This window comes from Cervus canadensis, chromosome 1, assembly GCF_019320065.1.
Source record: "Cervus canadensis isolate Bull #8, Minnesota chromosome 1, ASM1932006v1, whole genome shotgun sequence".
NCBI lineage: Eukaryota > Metazoa > Chordata > Mammalia > Artiodactyla > Cervidae > Cervus > Cervus canadensis.
This window is the reverse complement of record NC_057386.1, coordinates 37,266,819-37,286,324: the sequence shown is the minus strand read 5'-3', so window position 1 is coordinate 37,286,324 and position 19,506 is coordinate 37,266,819. Positions and strand designations below refer to the sequence as shown.

The following is a 19,506-nucleotide window of genomic DNA, read 5'->3' as shown; positions in this document are numbered from 1 at the left end:
ACGAGCCCATCAGACCAAAGGCATCTAACCACTTCAAAATCCTCCCAGCCTCCCTGCCAGACCACCCAGCAGCACTGCCGTTATCTGCCAGGGCTGAGTGTTTACCAATAACGGGAACCAGCTTTGCTGTTTTACTGCGAGCTTTATAAGGATAAAAACAAGGGCTGGGCTTGGGCAGCCTCTGGTTGCTGGGACACAGGAGTCCATTTGCTCAAGCAGTTTAAGCCACGGATCAGCCATAATAATTCGAACTGCTTTGATTATTAAACAGTCTTCCTTGCCCCACGCATTCCCAACTTCCCTGCAAATCCCGTCTTACACACACGGCGGGGCTCTGTCTGCCGGGCCCCGGGGCGTGCGTGCAGAGGGGCCTCGTTGCGCACGTGCAGGGCAGGCCCGGCCCTGACTCACCGATGAGGGGTACCACCAGGATGTAGTTCCTGCTCTCCAGCAGCTGCGCCAGGCTGGCCAGGTGGTCAATGAAGCCGTTGGTGTCTGGGACGAGGAACAAGGGTCTGATCTCGAGCTCCATCTGCCTCACGTGACTCTGGTCCTCCAGGACAGCCTACGGGGACGCCGAGTGGTGAATGAGCAGGCCAGCGGCGGGCCAGCCCAGACCCCGACTCCACCGTGTGTGTCAGCGCCCTGCCCCCGCAGCCTCGCCCCCCGCTCCAGAGGGACAGCCAGCCCCCCTGGAGGCCGGCCCGAGACAAACCCAGGGAGACCAAATGACTTGGGGAACTGGGTGTGATTAAAACCCCACGTGGGACTGAGAAGGGACCCTGATGGCATTCAAAATAACGGGGCTCTGAAAGGCAGGCCTGGGGCTAAAAATCAACGAGGCGCACGAGAGTGGTTTCACACACGCTACTGAGAACACAGGAGGTACTTCTTAATTCAGATACTTTAAACGTACACATATACTCAGACAGAATTTGTCATTTCCATTTACTTCACTGTGTAGTTAAGAAAGAAAGAAAAAAGAACCACTTCAAAACCTATGCAAAAAAAGTGATGCTGACAACTAATAATTGGTACCCAGAGTGGCAGGAGTCCACACAGTGGGACAGATGACTTCCCAAGTCACATGTCTGCAGAGAATGACATCCGGATGGACGAGAACGAAGGCTGTCTTCCCCCGACCAGCCCGGGGCTCCCTAAGCAGGGGTCGTCTGTGATCCACCCTCGCTGCTTTGCCACAACGCTATACAATCTATACTGTTTGTTTACTTGGTGTTTTTCTTTAGATGGACTTCAAATCAACTCACTTTTGTGGCTCAGCAAATAACATACGTGGTATCAGGAGTCTGAGCGCCCAAGCATGTTTACCAGTTCAAGCTGAATTTCCGCAGTCAAGAGTCAGCGTGTCTCCTACGCATCACTAAAAAAACCCCTCGGGTAGCACCAGTGGTCTGGGCCGCACACCTCGGAAAGCTCATGGCCTGGAGCCTGTCAGTCTCATACATTCGCATCTTTTACGGCAGCTTCCATACCCATCTGGAAAAGCCCAATTTTCTCAAGTCTGACAGGGCACGCGTGGTGGAGGCCCTGGGAGATAGGCTTTGGGTCCACCTGTCACTACGGGGCCTGGCCACTCTCCGGCTGCTTCGTCTTCTGGGGACCATGGCCAGGAAGCAAGCTGGTTTGTGGGCATCTGCCCAGACCCCGTGCCCCCCGTGTGTGGAGCTGGAGGGCACCAAAACAAGCCTGGCAGGGGCCCGGCATGCAGGTCCCAGCCCTGCCCTGCCCTCCTGTGGCCTCCTGCCACACACCAACTTGCAGGCACACAGACACGAGCCCTGAGCAGGGGAGCAGATGTGCGTGCCAACTGAGATGGGGCCCACGGGCTGGGCCCTGGCCACCAACAGTCAGTGAGGAAGGTGTTCAGGTTTCAGCGGCAGTGACAGTAAAACTGAAAGGGCATGCCTCCGAGTGCCGGGGGTGGCTCCCCTGTGACCTGCTGGGGACCTCTCCCTTTGAGTAAGTTGCTGCTGCCACCGCCACCACAGCTGGTGGAAGGCACAGGGCGCTGGCAGGCATGAGAAACGCGGCCCGGGCTCGCCTGCAAAGTCTCCTGCGGCTCTCACTCAGGAAGGGAAAGCACCTGGCCTGTGGGCCACCTTCCCAGGAACCTGGGTCCCCAGCCCTCCCCCTGGGGCTGCCAGCTAGAGGGTGACACACGTTCCATCGAACTCAGCCTGGGCATTTAAATATTACTTCTCACTGTGAGGGGGTCGACACAGAACACGTGTGATGGCGTGGGTATTTTGTGAGGACAAGAAACGGTCCCGCTCAGGCTCCATGAGCACCCCAGCCTCTCCTCCCGTCACTCCTCTTCCCAGGCCTGAGTTCTCCACCAGCCTGTCCACTGCCAGGAACGTTCTCTTGGTATCCTGGGCCCCCAAACCTCTGTCTTTCTCGGTGAGAAGGGACAGGATGAGCCCTGATGTCAGGTTCGCCTAAGCACGGCATCTCTGCCGCCACCTCCCCCACTCGGACCCATCACATCTTAGTTTTCCTGCCTCCAGAAGTGACCCTCCGGCCCTCAGGCTGACCCTAAGGAAGTGGCACTGGCTGCCCTTTGTACCCTGCGGGAACAATGAGCTCCCAAGACCTCGGACCATCCTTCCTCACTGGGAGGGCCCTTAGGCCAGGTGGCCGAGGGAGGCGGGGGGCTGAGCCTGCTTGGGTGTTTTGATGACAGGACGGAAGAAAAATCTAGGCACAAGGTCCAGGGAAGCGTGCACCGTCTGAGTTCCTTGAGCGCTGGCTCAGGGCCAGAAAGGTGAACAGAGGCCACAGCGTCGTGGGGAGGTGGCAGCCGGGCTGGGTCCCCAGGGGTGGGTGGGACCGAGCTGCTGAGGGTGGTCGGGGCTGTGCTGCCACCATCCGGTCCCGGGACACCCGCGGACGACTTCCCTTAACCTGGTTTCTGCCCAGTGACTCACTGCATGCCTGCTTCCTGTTCCCCACATGCCCTCCTGGGTCTCAGGAGATTCAATGAAGCTGCTCCCCCTTCTTTTGGGGTACCAGTAGGCCTCTGGAGGGGGGGTCATGCCTGGGTCATGATACTAGCCCAGTCCCCTTAAGAGAATTCAGATGAGGAAGGATTGGGAATTGCAGGCCCTTGTCTGTGGGTGTCGGTGTTTCCGGCCCTCTGAGTGGCGGTGTGTGTGTGTGTGTGTGTGTGTGTGTGTGTCTATGTGTGTGTGTTTAGCATTTGCCCTCCCAACTTTTCCAGATTTTACCCGTCAGATTCCTGGCAGCTGTGCACGGCGCCTGTGCCGGCCGTCACGTCCCACTCTGATCCCTGGGTCGCACGGTGAGAGAAGGACACAGGATGCGCAGGGAGTGAAAAAGTGATGTCGGTGGGGCGAGTGCCAAGTCCCCACTCAGAGCCATGGGACGCTCGGGGAGAGGGGGAAACATGCTGCCGCGGAGTTCAGAGGCCGGTAGTGAGATTTATTTTTGTTTGTATGAGCAAAAAGCTGCAGAAGCCTCTGGTGGGGGTGAGGGGGGCGCAACTGGAATGCTGTGATTCAGACAGACTGGCCCTGGCCCGGAGTCAAGTGTGCTGACCCGGAAGGAGAGGTCCTTAGGAACCCTTCTTGCTGCGGCGAAGGCTGGGCCGCAGTGGTCCTCTGATGCAGAGCTGGGAACCCTAGGGAAAGCGTGGACATGCTGGATCAGACCAGGGGCGACAGGGACCATGAAGACACCCAGTGTGAAGAAGGAAAGAACTTAACTCTGTGTCTGGAAGGCACTCAGTAACCAACTTTCTCTGAAGCCCAGAGGCACCCTGGAGCAAGCAGGCTGGTGGGGACCTGGGAGGGGGGCTGGTCCACAGCGACATCCGAGGAGGAAGCTACCGGGCCGGGGTCCCCAGAAAGGGCTCCCTCACAGGTTAACTTCCTCCTTCGATGTGCTGGGGATGACTGGGGGAGGCTGACCCTTTTAGAAATTGAGACACTGAGAGTTACAAATAAAGGTACCGCCGTTAGTTCACACGGGAGTCGTGGAACTGGAGGAACTCGGGTCACAGAGCAGCGCCAGGTCAAGAGTAGGCCTTCCTTCTGCTCAGGGCTCCACAGGGACTGCAGCCACAGGCTGATGGGACTGTTGATCCCTGGGCCTCTCTGGCCAGACCAATGTCTTCACCAGAAATGAGAAGTGTGGTAACAGCGAATTTCCACGCTCATCCTGTGTCTGAAAGTATCTAGCTAGATGCCTGATATTAGTAACAACCAATTTCAGTTTCCGTTCTTCCTGCCCAAGTCCATTTTTCAGCTCTTATACATCCAGTGGGGGTGACTATCTGGGGCAACCACTAGGGAGCAGAGCTGGGGACGGTGAGGCAGTGGACTGCTGACCTCTGTTATGAGATTCATGGCGCTCTTGGTGGTTTGTTTTTCCTTTTTTTTTTAAACTGTGTAAAGTTATATGGCGTATTTAAGTATTTAAAGTTAAGTGGAGGTATTTTTTAAAAAATTTAAAAAGGTGGAAAAATGGAAATGAAATATAAAATAGGAAAAGCTGGTGAGATAACCACTGGCATTACAGGCAGACATTCTTTTTTGGGGGGGACACCCTGTGCAGCATGTGGGATCTTAGTCCCCCAACCAGGGACTGAACCCATGCCCCCTGCAGTGGAAGCTGCGAGTCTTATCCACTGGACCACCAAGGAACTCCCAGGCGTTCCTTCTTGAGCTGAAGAAACCCACGGGTGCAGATTCTGCATCTGCTCCACAAAGCAGCCCAGGTCATTGGCTTCCCTCAGCATCTTCATTGCAGGGGGGTTGCTCACGGGAACATTTCTGCTTAGGATCCCTTCTCTGAATATCCAGAGTCGGTACCACAGAGCTTAACATATACTTGCCATCTTTTTCAAAGTTATAATTATGATGACTTGCCCGCTACTTCTTGCTGCCCTTTCAAGATGGACAGGGAGTGGCAGGGCCAAGCATGCCACCCCTGGGCTTGCTCCAAGCAGCAGCCCAAGGGTATTTCGGCCAGAAAGCCTGACCTCTCTCAGGAGGACAGCCCCCTGTGGATGCTGCAGCAGCCAGGGAGGTGCGAGCGGCTGAAGCGAGCTCTGGGATGGGCGTTTGCCCAGCTCCACGGGCTGCTGTGCCTTCCTGTCCTGGCGTGAACGTGCCCCTGGCCGGGTAGCACGCTGGCTCCCGCCCCGTCTCCGACAGTTAGGAGCCAGGGCTGAGTGTCCGCCTTCCGCTGGATTCCATACAGGTGTGGGGGCTCTGTGCATGCCCCATTGTTCCACAGCGCCGCCCCCCGCAGCTGGGTGGCAGTGTGAATGGGCTGCAGCTATATTTAGCATGAAACTCCTGGGGCCGTCACAAAGGAGTGACCGCATCTTCAGGAGGGTGGGTGGGCGGGAAGGGGACGGGGAGCGAAGCTATTTTCAGAACACATGTCATTGCTGGCTACGGAGCAAGGCTGCGGCCATAACGCCGAGAGAAACAATAGCTGTGGCTAGAGGAAGAGCCTGTTATGTTTCAGGTGGGATGTTTGCAACTGCTCAGGAAACCTGACCCCGCCCGACAGCAGCACAAATCACTGCAGAGCCTCCTGGAGGCAGAGAGGAGGCGGGGGATTCACAGGGCCAGGGTGAGGTGCCAAGAGGCCACGCCTCGAGCCCGGAGGAGGATTTTCAGCGACTGCTTTGCCCTGGGGGCCTGGTTAGGAATTAAACACTTCTGACCAATTTCCCAGACAAACTAGGCCCCCTGCTCTGGTCTCTGACACCTCCCAAGAAGGGCAATGGGAACAAAAGGATCTCGGCAGAAGGCAGCAAGGTGGGCACAACCAGGGCAAGACGCAGAGCCGTCTCGGGCAACGGGCGAAGGCTGGGCTGAGCCAAGAGGGTGGCCTCGAAGCCCTCCCTGGGTGGGCGCACTTGGCCCCCAGTGTCCAGGGCCCCGCCTGGGCGCCGAGGCTCCAGCTGCACAGGTCCTGAGAGCTGCCCACACCCCTTTCCTGACCTCCAGCCGGCCCCGCTCACCAGCCTCTGTGCAACGCCGGAAGCGGGGAGGGACAGGCTGCGGAGGAGGCCAGGCCTCGCCTCCCCCAATCCCGCAGCTGAGTGCAGGCCCAGGGGTCTAGGTGGGAGCAGGGAAGCGGGGGTGTGGCTCTAGCCCCAGATCTCAGTTGGGCTTTACAGCCAGCATGGGGGCCGGGAGGGTTTTTTCCAACCCCATCTTCATATCCCCTTCCCCAAACATGTGTGGTTCCTGTTTTGCTGCATCTGTAAAAGGCGCTGGGAGCTGGGGACCTGCCTTACACCTCTTGGTTAACACCCCTGGAGACGGACGGGGTTCGGAGCCGTGTAATTTACAGCCCATCTCCCCGATCTTAATTCACCCGATGCTCCTCTCTTCCTTATTGTATTAGTGTGACCAGGTACCTGCCAACAATAATGGCCTCTCCAGCTAGGAGCCTCTCCCCCACTCCCAGGACAATTTATACCTTTTCCTTGGGATTTTCCCCCCTTAAATTAAACAAAAAGAGGAAAAATAAGAAAAGGTTAACATGGGTTTGGAGCGCTGCAGCCCCGTAGTTCTGGGCAGGGAGCCAATGGCCCGAGGGCACACACATGTGTGTGCTCTCCCAGAAGGGCCTTCACCGGCCCTGTTTTACAGCCACCTCGGCACAGACTCCAGGGTTCACGCATATGGCCAGACAGATGTGTCTGGCTTACGTTCAAGGCTGGAAAATGAAGAATTATGGAAGTGAAGGGCCCCGGGCATTAAAGGGGGGCGGGGAGAAGGGAAGGGGGGAATTTTTTCTCTGCTGAGAAATCCTCCTGTGGCTGTGAGGCTGGAGGAAGAGGGCTGACAGGAGGCAGGCTGCCAGCAGCGGCGCATGTGGGGCCTGCTCTTAAAGGGGCCCCAGCCGCCCAGCCTGACGGCCCACAGCAGGCCCTCGGTGCCTGGACCGGAGCACACTGCTCCGAGGGAGCCGACGGGCCAGACAGGCCCCCAGGCAGGAGCGGCCACAGGCCCCGGAAGTCAAGTCCCGCACAAGACTGCTGTCAGGCACCGCTCGTCACTGGTGAGGCCGGGCTGCCCACGGCGCTTGGGACAAGGCCAGGCCCCCCGGCACGTGCTCCACCAGCAGCTGGCGCTCCCCTTTGGTAACAGGGCTCGCTCGCATGTCACATCACTGACTTCTCCGCGCCAGTGGACACTCTGGGACGGGACTCTCTTGGTTCACCTGCATGTCCCCTTGTAACCAGCCTGGTAGGTGCTCAGCACTGCTTACCACACTGAGCGGAAGACGCAGGACCTGATTCCAAGGAGTTCACGGTGCGGTGGGGGAACAAGCCCAGCAATAAGTGTAATCTGAGACGCGATATACGTTTCACGAGTGAAGTATAAATCAGTGCCACAGGAACACTGAGCAGAGAGATGACTCCTCCTGGGGGGAGTTGGGGAAGGCTTTACGGGGGAGATGGGGTTTCGTCTGGGGACTGAAGGAAGACTAGAATTTCAATAGGTAATAGGAAATGTGGAGCAGAAGAAAGGGTACTTGGGCTTGAGGGAGCAGCAGGAACCAAGACGTGAGCGTGGGGAAGGGGAGTGCTGTCTGGGGACGGTGGGCGGAAGGAGGGTTAGTGTTGTCCAGGCAGCGGGGCCCGAGTGTCTGGATGGACAGGCACTTCGCGTGCACTGTCTTCTGAGGGAGGTGCTGTCACCACTTTTGTCTGACAGGTGAGGAAACGGGCTCAAGGAAGTTAAAGCATTTGCCCAACATCACACAGCTTGTGAGGGCTCATGGGGAATGAGAGAAGAGGCTGGGAAAACAGACTGGGAACAGCCTCAGATGCCACAGTAAGGAATTCAACTTTATTAGCCAAGCAAAGGTGCTGACGATTCCTGGGCAAGGGAGTGGCTCTTTTGGGAAGGGAACGATGAAACTATGTATAATGATAAACTGCAGGCAGTAAGCCTGGCTCGCAGACCCAGTACCACAACTCCAGGAGCTGCCATTCACAGACTCCAAGGTAAATAGGACCCTGTCAGACTTGTGCAGTGCAGGGTTGCTGGCTCCAATCTAGTCAATCCCTGGGCTACAGCAGCAGCTGTGGCGATGGGAATGGAGAGGAGAGGAGGGCATGAATGAGTGGACAGGATCTGATAAGAAATCAGACACGAGGGAGCTTCCCTGGTGGCTTAGTGGTAAAGAATTTGTCTGCCAGTGCAGGGGACACGGGTTCGATCCTTGGGCTGGGAAGATCCCACATACTGTGGAGCAATTAAGTCTGTGCGCTACAACGACTACTGAGTCTGTGCTCTGGAGCCCGGGAGCTGCAGCTACCAAGCCCGTGTGCCACCACTGCTAGAGCCTGCATGCCGCAGAGCCTGCGCTTCGCAACAGTGAGAGATCCATGCATCACAAGTAGACAGCCCCCACTCGCTGCAGCTAGAGGAAAAGCCTGTGCAGCAATGAATACACAGCACAGCCAAATACAAATAAATAAAACTAAAAAAAAATTTAAAAAGCAGACATGAGGGCTTAGAAGCTAGTGAGGAACTTTAAGATGATGCTCTCAGACTTCCTTGATAGTTCAGTGGTTAAGAATCCACCTGCCAAAGCAGGGGACATGGGTTTGATCCCTGATTTTGGAGGATCTCACATGTTGCGGGGCAATTAAGCCTGTGAACCAAAACTACCTAGCCTTGCCCTAGAGCCCATGCTCTGCAACAAGAGAAGCTACTGCAAGGAGAAGCCTGAGCACCACAGTGAAGAGAGGAGCACCCACTCGCCACAACTAGAGAAAGCCCAAACTCAGCAACAAAGACCCAGAACAGCCAAAAAGTAATAATAAATAATTTTAAAAATTAAAAAAAGATGACGCTCTCTTTGGTATCATTCATGAACTCATTGAACAAAAATATCTGCTGACTGTCAACTCTGCATGCTGAGACTAAGAAGTAAGAGAAAGGAAGGAGGAGACCAAGTAAAGAACAATGGTCTAGAAGCCCAGGAGGTTGGTGTGGTCAACAGACAGAATACGAGGGTCCTTGTGAGCTGCAGGGAGGTGGCTTCAGGGCCCAAAGCCACAGGGAAGTCAAGTGTGATGAAGAACCATCAAAGACAGGTACCTGGGGACCTCTGATACAGTCGACTCTATGACTGTTGGGGTGAGAGTCAAGAAATGGAGGTGGTGGGATGGAGAAAAGTTCTGGGACGACTGATGGTGAGGAAGAAAAGAGCCACAAGTCAGGAAGAAAGACAGCCTGAGGGTGAGGCTCTGAGGGCCAGGACAGAGGTTTACAGAGATCACAGAAAGAGGAAGGCAGTGGCCACACCACCGTGATGGTGGTGCTGTAGAGGTACCACACACTTAATTCCAACAGGTCGACTGGTACACATGTGTCTAAAGGCCCATGGAATCCAACAGACAGAGCTCTTCCCAGGGCAGGGCTCCGTCCAACGGACGAGACCATCAGTCCGCTGTCAGCCATGCACACACCCTGTGTGACACACGCTGAGCGCATACACCGGCTCCTGCAGGCCTCTGGCCACTCCACGAGGGAGGTGCTGTCACTACTTTCATTGTGCAAATGAGGAAACTGGTTCGGAGAAGTTAAACCATGTGCCCGAAGACACATGGTTGGTAAGTGGTGGAGCCCAGCCTGATCAGGTTGGCCTGACCACACGCACTGCACTCCATGCCAAAGGCCAGAGGTAGGTGAAGAGAGGGCTGAAGACAGACATCCCTGAAGAGGATTGGTGCTTCCCTACGTGTGCAGCTAGTCTTAAAGCAGGAGCGTGGCCAGCCCTTCCCTGTCTGCCCTGATAGATAAGAGGAATAGATAAGAGGAAGTGAGCTTACACCACAAGAGTCGGACCTGGGAGAACCATAAGGAAAAGCTTGCGGGCAGAGACAGCATGGGTCCACAAGAGGCCCGCTGATGTGAGAATCCTGGTGTGGAGATGGGAGTAATTTCTCTCTGAAGGGTTTAGTGTGTCCTATCCAGAGGGGCTCGGCCATTACAGTGGGAATACATGCACACAGACAGTGGCCATGACACCAGCTCACCCCTGAGAACAGGTGTTCTCAATAGAGAACCTTGGTTTCTCCAGGAGTGTCTGCACGAGGCTCAGGGGAACTGGGAAACCCCCGAAACTGTGTGAAAGGTCGGGTCTGTGCGGCATCACAGATCATCACAGGGGGAGGAGCTTTCAGCAGATTCTTGGAGAAGAACCTGACCCTGCCTTGGATCCCAGGAGGAGGGGGACTGCAGGCGCTGAACCAGAATTTAGCAGCGGAAGAACAACACAGGTGGCAGAACCAGTCAGGTCCCAGCAAGAGGGTCCTGCTCACCCCCATTCCCATCTCCCCTGGGCCCTGAGCAGACCACCACCCACACCAGAACCGCGTGCCTGGCTGGGCCCCACCTGGATCTTCTCCTGGCGACGCTGCTGCTCCGCTATCTTCCTGGCCAGAGCCAGCTTCTTGGCCCGAAGCTCCCTGATGTCGTCCTCGCCCCCACTGCCTTCGGCCTCCGAGTCTTCCTCAAAGTCTTCAATCACTACGTCCTCCTCCTTCAGTGGGGGCGCACGTCAGGAGAGAGAGGAGACCGTGAGCCCACAGCACTGACCAGACCCACCCTTTGGTCCCTCCCGCATCTCAACTCGGGCTTCTCTGACCACTCCCTGCACAGGGCCCCACGGTGTGTGCTCCCCTCGGCTCAGGGAAGTGTCACGTTTTCCCCTGGCTCTCCTGTGCTCTCCAGGGTCCTCCTCTTGCACACTCACAGATCCACACTGTATCTACTTCCATGCCTACATTCACAGTCCTTTCTTCTTTGCACATACTCCAAAAATCAAACTTTGGGCCTATTTTCATTTTGAAACTCACCAAAGGGGAAAACGACAGAGAAAGTTAAACCACCCAACTGAAGTGTAATTCATGCTAATGATCTGATAGGAATCACTCTGGCCAACAGCTGGGATCTGGGCGTGGACACGCCCTCGCCCCAGACGGCGTCAGGGAGCAGATGCTGCAGCTCAGCAGACCTTGCCCTGGTTTCTTTTTAAGACCACAGGCTGGCGGTGTGAGGGCTGGGGGCCCCATGATAGGAATTCACATGACATGACCTTGCACAGCTGCCCTCCAGGGGCCAGGACAGACTGGGAGAAGGCAGGCTAGCTTAAGGAATCTCCTGCCAGGCTGGAGGCGCCTTCCCCAGGGATGGCACCTCCCTGCTCTCAGCCTCGACTCTTAGAAGCCACTACTCCCCGGGTGGTCCTGGGCTCCACTTCTCACTCCCTCACTCTTGGCCTTGGTCAGTGGAGAACATGCAGCTGCCTGAGAGAGCTCCCTTGGAGGGACAGCGTTAACACGGGTAACAGGGGGTGGTTGAGCAGAAGATTCCTGGGTCTGAATGATAACTGGATGATAATAATGATGATGATTATGACAGTAACAGCTGTCATTTACTGAGTGCTTACTATGAAGCCAGGTACCCGACTAAGCATTTTTCACTCACTTAATTTAATTAACAACTCATTTAATACAACAGCCTGTGAATGGATGCTATCATCACCCCTAGTTAATAAATGAACAAATGGAGGTCTAGAGAGTTAAAACAATTTGCTCAGGGTCACGAGGCAAGCAAGCGGCAGAACAGGGATTCAAACCTTAGTGAGTCTGATTCCAAAGTCTGTGCTCCTACCAACGACCCCCAACGGTGCAGGTGCAGCCCCGGACCTAGATGGAGCTCAGGGCCAGCCTCGGCGGCCCAGCTGTGCTCCCACAGGCCCACAGGAATCCTGCTCAACACAGGCTGCCCTTTCCTCCAACTGCCCACTGCGACGGCATTCCGACAGACACACTGCGGAAAGTGGTGAGCAGAGTGTGTCTGTGGGTAGGCAGTGCTTTGCTTCAGGAGAATTGAGGGGTGGGGAGTTAGGTGTGTCGGCAGCATCCTTAAGGAAATGGACTCTGTTCTGCTCATGAAGAATGATGTCTGAATAGACGGCTCCCCCCTTCCTCTCTCGATCACCTTAAGTGACTCAGTCTTACAGGGAGGAGAGGGACGAGATCTCAGGATGGGGCCACTAGACGAGATCTCAGAACTGCCACTAACCTAAGAGGTCTCAGGGGTCTGGGGTGCTGTCCGCAGTCACTACTCATCTGAGAACCTGCAGGCTCCCGCAGTGTCACCCGCTTCCAGAGCAGCCCAGGCCTTGGGAAGGAGGAAGGCTCTCTCTGCACATTTACTTCCTGTCTTAGGGGTTAACCTGGATGGGGTGAGTGGAGTCAAGTCCCTGGCCGGCCTGTGGGAGACACTGCCCCTGCCTGCTCTGATCAGCGATACACAGGGTTATCATGGGGCTCGCACTGAGCCTGAATGAGGTCAAAAGAGGGTCAGCGAGGCTTGTCTGAGGTTGGCTCAGCTCTCACACCAAACGAGGAAGTGCAGGGTTGTGAAATTACACAGACCAGGGTAAGCAGGGTTTCCCAGGGGCCACTAACACAAAGGAACCCAGGAGGCTCGTGGGAAAAGGAAGAAGTGGGCAGCACGGCATGGGTCACAACCTCCGTCGGGTCAAGCAGCCTTAGAGGGAGGGAGACAGCGTGGCACAGCCAAGACCTGGGCCAGGAGCTGGACTGTTTCCTGTGGGAGGGGAGGAGCCCCTCCCTCTGGGCTCGCCTGCCTCCTTGAATCTGGTCCTGCAGGTTCCTGGGGCCAGGGGACATCTCCTGCAGTACCCTGGAGAGCTACCTTGCTCACCTTCTACTGCCTGCCTCAGCCTTAGAACATGGGTGAGAGCCCACTGGGGCGCTACCCCGCCCAGGCTTCCCTCCACGGTGCCCAGGGCTTGGGTGGCACTGCTCCGCCCTGCCCAGAGCCTGAACACCCCAGTGGCTTTAGTAAGCCGACTGGCTCCTCCCATACTGACAGCTCATTCTTTCCCGTTACTCCCTGCCCAGGTTTCATCTGGAGGGCCTGGAATCATGGGCTCAGCTTCATCCCTGGAACCACCTCTCGCCTGGAAGTGGAGCCCTGTGTCATCAGGGGTGGGGTGGGGTTCTCCAGCTATTCCAATGAAGCCCGTCCAAGACTGTGCTGCTCTGAAGACTCTGAAGCAAAGGTGGCCACTCTATCACTGCCTCAGATCACCAGCGAGAGCTTCCAGCTGACATCTGGCTTCCCGGGCCTGCTGCTGATTTCATCCCTGAACCCCGCCCTGCTCCACCGGGCGCTGGAGACCGCCGCAGGCCAAATGACTGTGCTGGCCGACGGCTGACCTGGCCTCTGGCTGCAGTCGCTTCCGTCCCCTCCTTGAGCCCCACGTTCCTTCCCACCTAAGCCCCCTCTGCCTCTAACACTGGCGGGGTGGGGGGCAAAGAGGAGGGAAGAGACGAGCATCCGGCAAAGTGGACTCTGTGTGCACCCCCAGCAGTCATCCACACCCAGGCACACAGCAGGGCAGCGAGCAGCGGCAGTAAATGCACACACGCACCCACACTGTCCCACCTCACATCAACTCACAACCCACAGATGGCGGGGCAGCTGGCAGCAGTGTTCAACTTAAGCCGACACACAAACCCCCTGCATAGAGAACCACAGTAAGAGTCACCCCCAGAAAGAAACCTCCATCCACGGTGAGGCAAACGCCAGTGGGGTCTGGCAGGGGCGGGCACTCGGGCTGGTACACACACATACACGCACACACACACTGTCTGGAGTGAGGCAAGGGCTACAGGAACAACCAAGGGCAAACAAACAAGAGGAGAATTCCTTAATCACATCAGGATGTGCAGGAGGGAGGGCGGGAGGGAGCAAGGGAGGGGGTGATTTTCCACACGGGGCCAGCAATGTCAGCTCTTCCTGTGCGTGTGCTGGAGGCTGCAGTTCGGGCCTGCGCTGCACTGGGCTCCACACATCCATAAACTTGATCCTCGGCCTGAACCCTAACACTCCCCACCCCCCCGACCCCCTTCTCTAAGCCTCCAGAGCTGCACATTATTAAACTCTTTCTTCCCTCCCTTCTCCTCCAATGCAACATTAAAAAGAAGCATCTGGAACTCGTAGCAGAGTGAGATGGAGGCACTGGGGTGGGAATGGCAGGAAGGGGCACCAGCAGAGTGCACTCTTGAGGGGCCGGCTGGTCACGTCAGCATCGCCACTGCTCCGGGTGGTTATAAATAACCAAGGGTCAACGCTGAACCCTGGGCAGCACAGGGCTGGGGGGAGCCGTCCCTCGGCCACAGCGGGCTCTTCCCGCATTGTACCTCATCTTCCAGTTGTTTTCCCTCTTGGCTTCCCATTTCCTTTCCCATGGTGTCTGGGACGGGTGCCACTGACACATATTTTCCACCCTTGAATGCCAGCAGAGGCTCTTCTTGTCCACAAAGGGCTTCCAGAAAATACTTCAGCACTGTGACCCTTTTGCAGTCGGCTGCAATAACCTACGGGGCGAGAGGGAGAGAAGAAAAACAGCACTTTCTGAAAGGGAAGATGAGAGACATTGACTGGAGGCTTAGGGGCACCCGAGAAATGTGTCACCTGGGAGGTGGGGGTGCGTGGAGAGAGTGAGCGGGAGCGTGTGTATGTGAGATGAGGCCAAAGGCCAAGATCCTTGAGTCACCAGCATCTCCCCTCAGGTCATCTCTAGGGTGGCGGACAACCCCAGCACCAGTGACCGTTGTCCTCTGGGGTTCTGCCTCTCTGTGACCTAAGTCCTGATATGGTATCTAGCTGGACAGGAGGAGGGGCGGAGGGTAAGATGCTGATGGTCACAGAACTCGGAGTCCTGGTGCTCTCACTGCCACTCTCCATGCTGCTCCCAGCTCCACTCTTGCCAGACTCCTGAGGGGAGAACTTTCAGCCTGAGTGAGAAATGAATGATGAGGGCTTTCTTGGCTGTTTCATTTCAGCCACATCATTTCAGGTTTCCCCTGACAGGTTCCTGCCCCACCTAAGAGCTTCTCGTGCTCAAGAGACGGGGGTCCAGCAGGAAACTGTAGTCAGCAGAAGGGAGACAGGCAGAGCAGGTGGGAGCAGGGTGTTCCACCACGCTCTGCTCCTCCAGGGGTTTGGGCTGTCCCGCTCCCCTGTGGCCACATCAGCACACAAGCCAGTGCTGTCAGAGAAGCTGGGGCTGATTTAGCTGAAATGAAATCAGTGTCTTGAGCAATCATCACATTTGTAAGTGGCTGAGATAAAGTTTCCACAGTCACCCCGCCTGGGGTCCTTCTCCTGCGAGACCTGCAAACCTACCTGCTTTACACCTTCTTGTGCCCTTTTCTTCCTCCCTGGCCTCTGGGGTCCTCTCCTCCCTTCTGGGAGGGCACTCACCAAGGGAGGAGAGGGGCCCCCGTTGGATCTGGAGCTCACAAGTAGTGAAGGCCATTCCCACGAGGAAACGCTGCAGTGGCCAAACATGCCACAGGGCGGCAGCCCCTCCGTGACCATGACTCCAGCCCCCTACCTGCCACCAACCTCAAGCCTCCCATCCTATCACATGACGGGGACTGCCCTGGCTGCGCCGCACAGTACGCTAACTAACGAGGAGACTGTCTTAGATTGTTTGCTCAGTGGTGCACAGGTGTCTTTGTCATCGCCCTTGCCTGGGTGATAACCCCCGACCCCCTGGTGGCAGAGATTACCTCTTGCACTTCCCTGGCAAGGGGTGCCAGGGACAAGCAGGGCACTCGGGAGGTGCATAGGAAGGGCTGAGAGGCGCAGGGAAGCCGGGCTGAGTGCCAGAGGGAGAGATGAGGCAGGCATGACCCAAGTCCGCCAGGAGCCGGTGGAGACGAGCACCGCTCCGGCAGCTGGGTGGCCGGGGGAGGCTGACTGCACACGACTGTCAGCCCTGTGCCTCCATCCTCGGCCACGTCTCAGCCTGGATGGAGGCCCAGGATGGAGGCACACGGCTCAGGGCTGACAGTGCCTCTGCTGGCCCCACCAAGGGCCTGGGAAGCAACTGAGGCCTGAATTGAAGGCTGAATACCTCGACCACCTGGGAGGCTGGCCTGAAAGGTGCTCGGCTACCCGGGAGCGGCTGAGGGAAGGATAGCTGTCATGAGCTTGGGGTGCCTCGTCCTGTGCTTCCAAGGAGGAAAGAAGTGCATGCCGGGCCAGGGCAGGTCACCGCGGGTTCCATCGCGTGTCTTCACACATGGGATGAGGAAGGCTAGAAATACAGAAGCAGGGGCTAAGAGGCATTAAAGAACAGAGCTGAAATGAGTAATAGCCTGGCAGCCAGCACGCACAGCGGCCTCCCTGCATCCCCAGCCTCTCACTTGCAGAGGAAACTTCTGCATTTCCACAAGACTGCCAGTTTCCTCTCTGTGGTCTAATTTTAACCACCTTGTCGTTACAGTGTGTGTCAGCCACCTGACCCCACTGTGACCTCTGACCTTCTGCCCCAGCTACTGCTTGCACTATGGAGAATTATGTAACGGAGCCAAGACTTTCCTTTTCGGTGTGAGACTGCTGTCACTGAATGGAGAGGAGGTGGGGGTGAAGGAGTGAGAGAAGGACAGAGGAAAAGCCTGACGGTGGTCCCTGGCATCACCCTGGGGTGAGGGGTGTGCTGGCGCTCCCACTGAGTGTGCAGCCGAAACCTGCCCAGGAGACGAGAGTGTGCCCAGGGGTGTGTGTGCTGACAGGCGGGCCAGACAATTCCTGCTGTAAGGGCATGGGCCGGAGGGCACGCCGAGTGGCTGGGGAACAAAGCAGGATTCCTGGCCAAGAGGGAGAAAGGCCACATGTGTGGATGTGGGGCTCCTGGAGACGGGGATTTCCAGGAATGCAGACATCCTGAGCCGGCCCACAGCACATCCTTAGAGGATCGCGGGGAACTGTCATCTACGTGGACACACACACAAAAGCAGTGTCACCTCCCTTCCCCAGCCGCTGCTTCCCCCCCTCCCCATTTTAGTTTTCAACTCTGTTTGGAAGGAACCTGGCTTCCGGGGGATTCTGTCTGCTGTGGCCATCAGTTCCCCCCCGAGGGCAAAGGAACTCCTGGATGATTCTCAAAGGAGCTCTGATCCAACGGGGTCTCTAAGTGGGGTGTGGAAAAGAATTCCTCAAGTTTGGAGAGAGAGAAGTCACCCAGCCTTTTGGAAGAGTGTCCTCGCCTTTGTGATCCAACTACGGGGGAGGAGAGCCAAGGCTGTATGTACAGTCTCCTTAGGTTTCAGAGTGCACTGCGGGGGTAAGGAGTGGGGCTGGGGCGATCAGGGAGCTGGGAACTCCAAGATGCAGAAAGTCCAGGGCTTGTCCAGGGGTCCAGAGACCCCTTCGGTCTCCAGCCCACTGGCCTGTCTGCTGAAGCCTTCTGCTTTCAGGTGGGAGGGACCAGCCCAGCAGGGTAGGTTCCTCCTATACAAAGCCTCCAGCACTTGAGTTGGGCAAGAAAAGTTTAAATGTGGATAAAAAGGGCTGTCACAATGGAAGAAGCCCTTTAAACCACCCACAAAGAGCCAACTCCAAGGCGAGCTTTGTCTGGCCAAGGAGGATTTCCTGGTAGGAGAGGGGTTAAAGTTGGGCTCCCCGCTCAGAAAGGAAGGAGCCCAGATGCAGTCTATGACATAATCCCCACAATAGCTCTGTTCGTGAGTACATTTTTCCATTCTATATCAATGAAAAACAGAGAATGTAAGTGGTGTGTACATTGTAGCTCTGGGCAAATTCTAGATTCTCTACAGGAGAAAGATCTGGGCTGTTAACAGGTGGGGCTGGTCCAGGGCTGGAGGTGAGGAAAAGGCCTGGTGGCCAGGGAACACCCAGGGAACCTGAGACCTGCAACTTCCTAGGGGCAGTCATCGTCCTCCTGGAGGGACTCATGGTGCAGGAGACCACGAGGAACTCCAAAGTTACTGGACAAAATGCCTCTCATGTCTCACTCCAGTCAGCTCTGAAAGGAGACTGGGGCTCTCAAAAGAAGCCACTGCCATGAGCAGCCCTGCTAGCCGCAACTAGAGAGACTCCCGCAAGGCAACAAAGACCCAAAAATAAATAAAATTTAAAAAGAAAGAAGGAAAAGAAACTGGGGCTCCGGGTCAGGGAAGAGCTCAAAGAAGGGCACCCAGAGAAAGCCCCTTCCCCTCCCCCGAAGGCCGTCTGGGGCAGCGTGCCCTGCCGGTGGGAACTGAAACCTCGAGCTTCAGGGCTCCAGCTATCACCCGGATCAGGTCCACACGCAAAGAACCCAGCAGAAAGGAAAACTGAAAGTGAGATGTGGCTGGGCGATATGGGAGCCTGGCCTGTCCCGGGCTCAGTTCCTTCGAAAGAGATAATGTGAGCATGCATGTGGTAAGCGGAGGCTGGTGCCCGGAGGAAGGTGAGGTCTTGAGGAAAGCAGGAAGAAACCACCAGGGTAAAGAGAGAAGAGGGAAGGCAGTCTGGGGCATATCTTGGGTGGGGCGGTGGATGAGCAGAGAATGAACAGTGTTGTCTGAAAACCGGTGAGTCTCCATGGCCACGCGGCAGAGCATCTGCACAGACTGTGCAGAAATGCCTTGAAGGAACAGAAAAAGAGATCTAAGCTGTCTTATGGAAGGTGGTGGAGGGAGAGGGAGAGACGAGGAACTGAGCAGCAGGTACCACAGATGGACGTTAAGTTGTGAGACTTAACACCAGCCATGGGGAAGGGGGAAGAGCCCTGATCCAGCCAGGGAACAGGAGGCGGGGTCAGAGAGCTGAACCAGGCCTCTGGATGCAAGCTCCAGGGAATGAGGGACTCGCTGCATCTTTATTGGACCCCTGTTTTCTCCAGACAGGCCTCCTGGAAGGCACAGACACTGGAGTGGCTGGCTACATTTTGCAAAACTCCTTTTTCTAAACTTCTGGTTTGGGGCGGTCAGAATTTAAACTTGCTCTATCAGCCAGTTCTATTTTTTTTTCTTTTCTGGTTTTAAAAAGTCTTGCTTACTACTGCTCCTCTGGTTACAGAGAAAAATCACATGGGTTTTCCCCTACAAACTCAAGTTTACAGGTTATTTTTCTTGTTTCTCTAAATGGAGCCAATTACTTTCACATTTGTTGAAACCTTCAATCAAACTTTATAGCTTGTTAATTTCACAGAATGTCCTTAGAGCAAATAAGATGCAGACAGAAAAGTGAAGTCTTGCTGAGATTATTAAGAAATCTTAACATAGCCTATAAATCCACGACCAAGGCTGGTAAAACACAGGCCCGCCCGGCTGGCTGCTGAGGTCAATTAGCAATGGGTTAATTATCATCTTTAATGAGCCAAGCCTGCACGATTGGCTACAAGAAACTGAACACAGACTACAGTGTTTTCACAAACTGAGAACCTCTAGTGATACACGACTCATCCTCACCGGAGACCAAAGGGTGGGTCTATCATCCTGGAAGGATGATTCTACAGCGGCCAAGGGTGGGTCAGCCTGAGAAGAGGTCTGCCAATGAAAGTTCAGACACAGGGAATCCTCTGGAGCTGGAGGGACACAGGGAAGGGGTTATTCACGTTCCTAGGGGAGGGAAGTTGGCT

General features: G+C 55.9%; 1 protein-coding gene across 4 annotated transcripts in view; it reads right to left on the bottom strand.

Moving 5' to 3' along the window:
- The window catches only part of SMG6 (SMG6 nonsense mediated mRNA decay factor), a 196,376-nt gene that overhangs the window by 7,847 nt on the left and 169,023 nt on the right, over positions 1–19,506 (bottom strand). For all 4 annotated transcript variants that reach the window (XM_043478110.1, XM_043478116.1, XM_043478122.1 and 1 more), the window contains 3 exons: positions 14,270–14,446; positions 10,423–10,569; positions 412–565 (listed from right to left, as the gene is read on the bottom strand). In XM_043478110.1, coding sequence (XP_043334045.1) covers positions 412–565; positions 10,423–10,569; positions 14,270–14,446 — 478 coding nt within the window. The remainder of the gene's footprint in view (positions 1–411; positions 566–10,422; positions 10,570–14,269; positions 14,447–19,506) is intronic.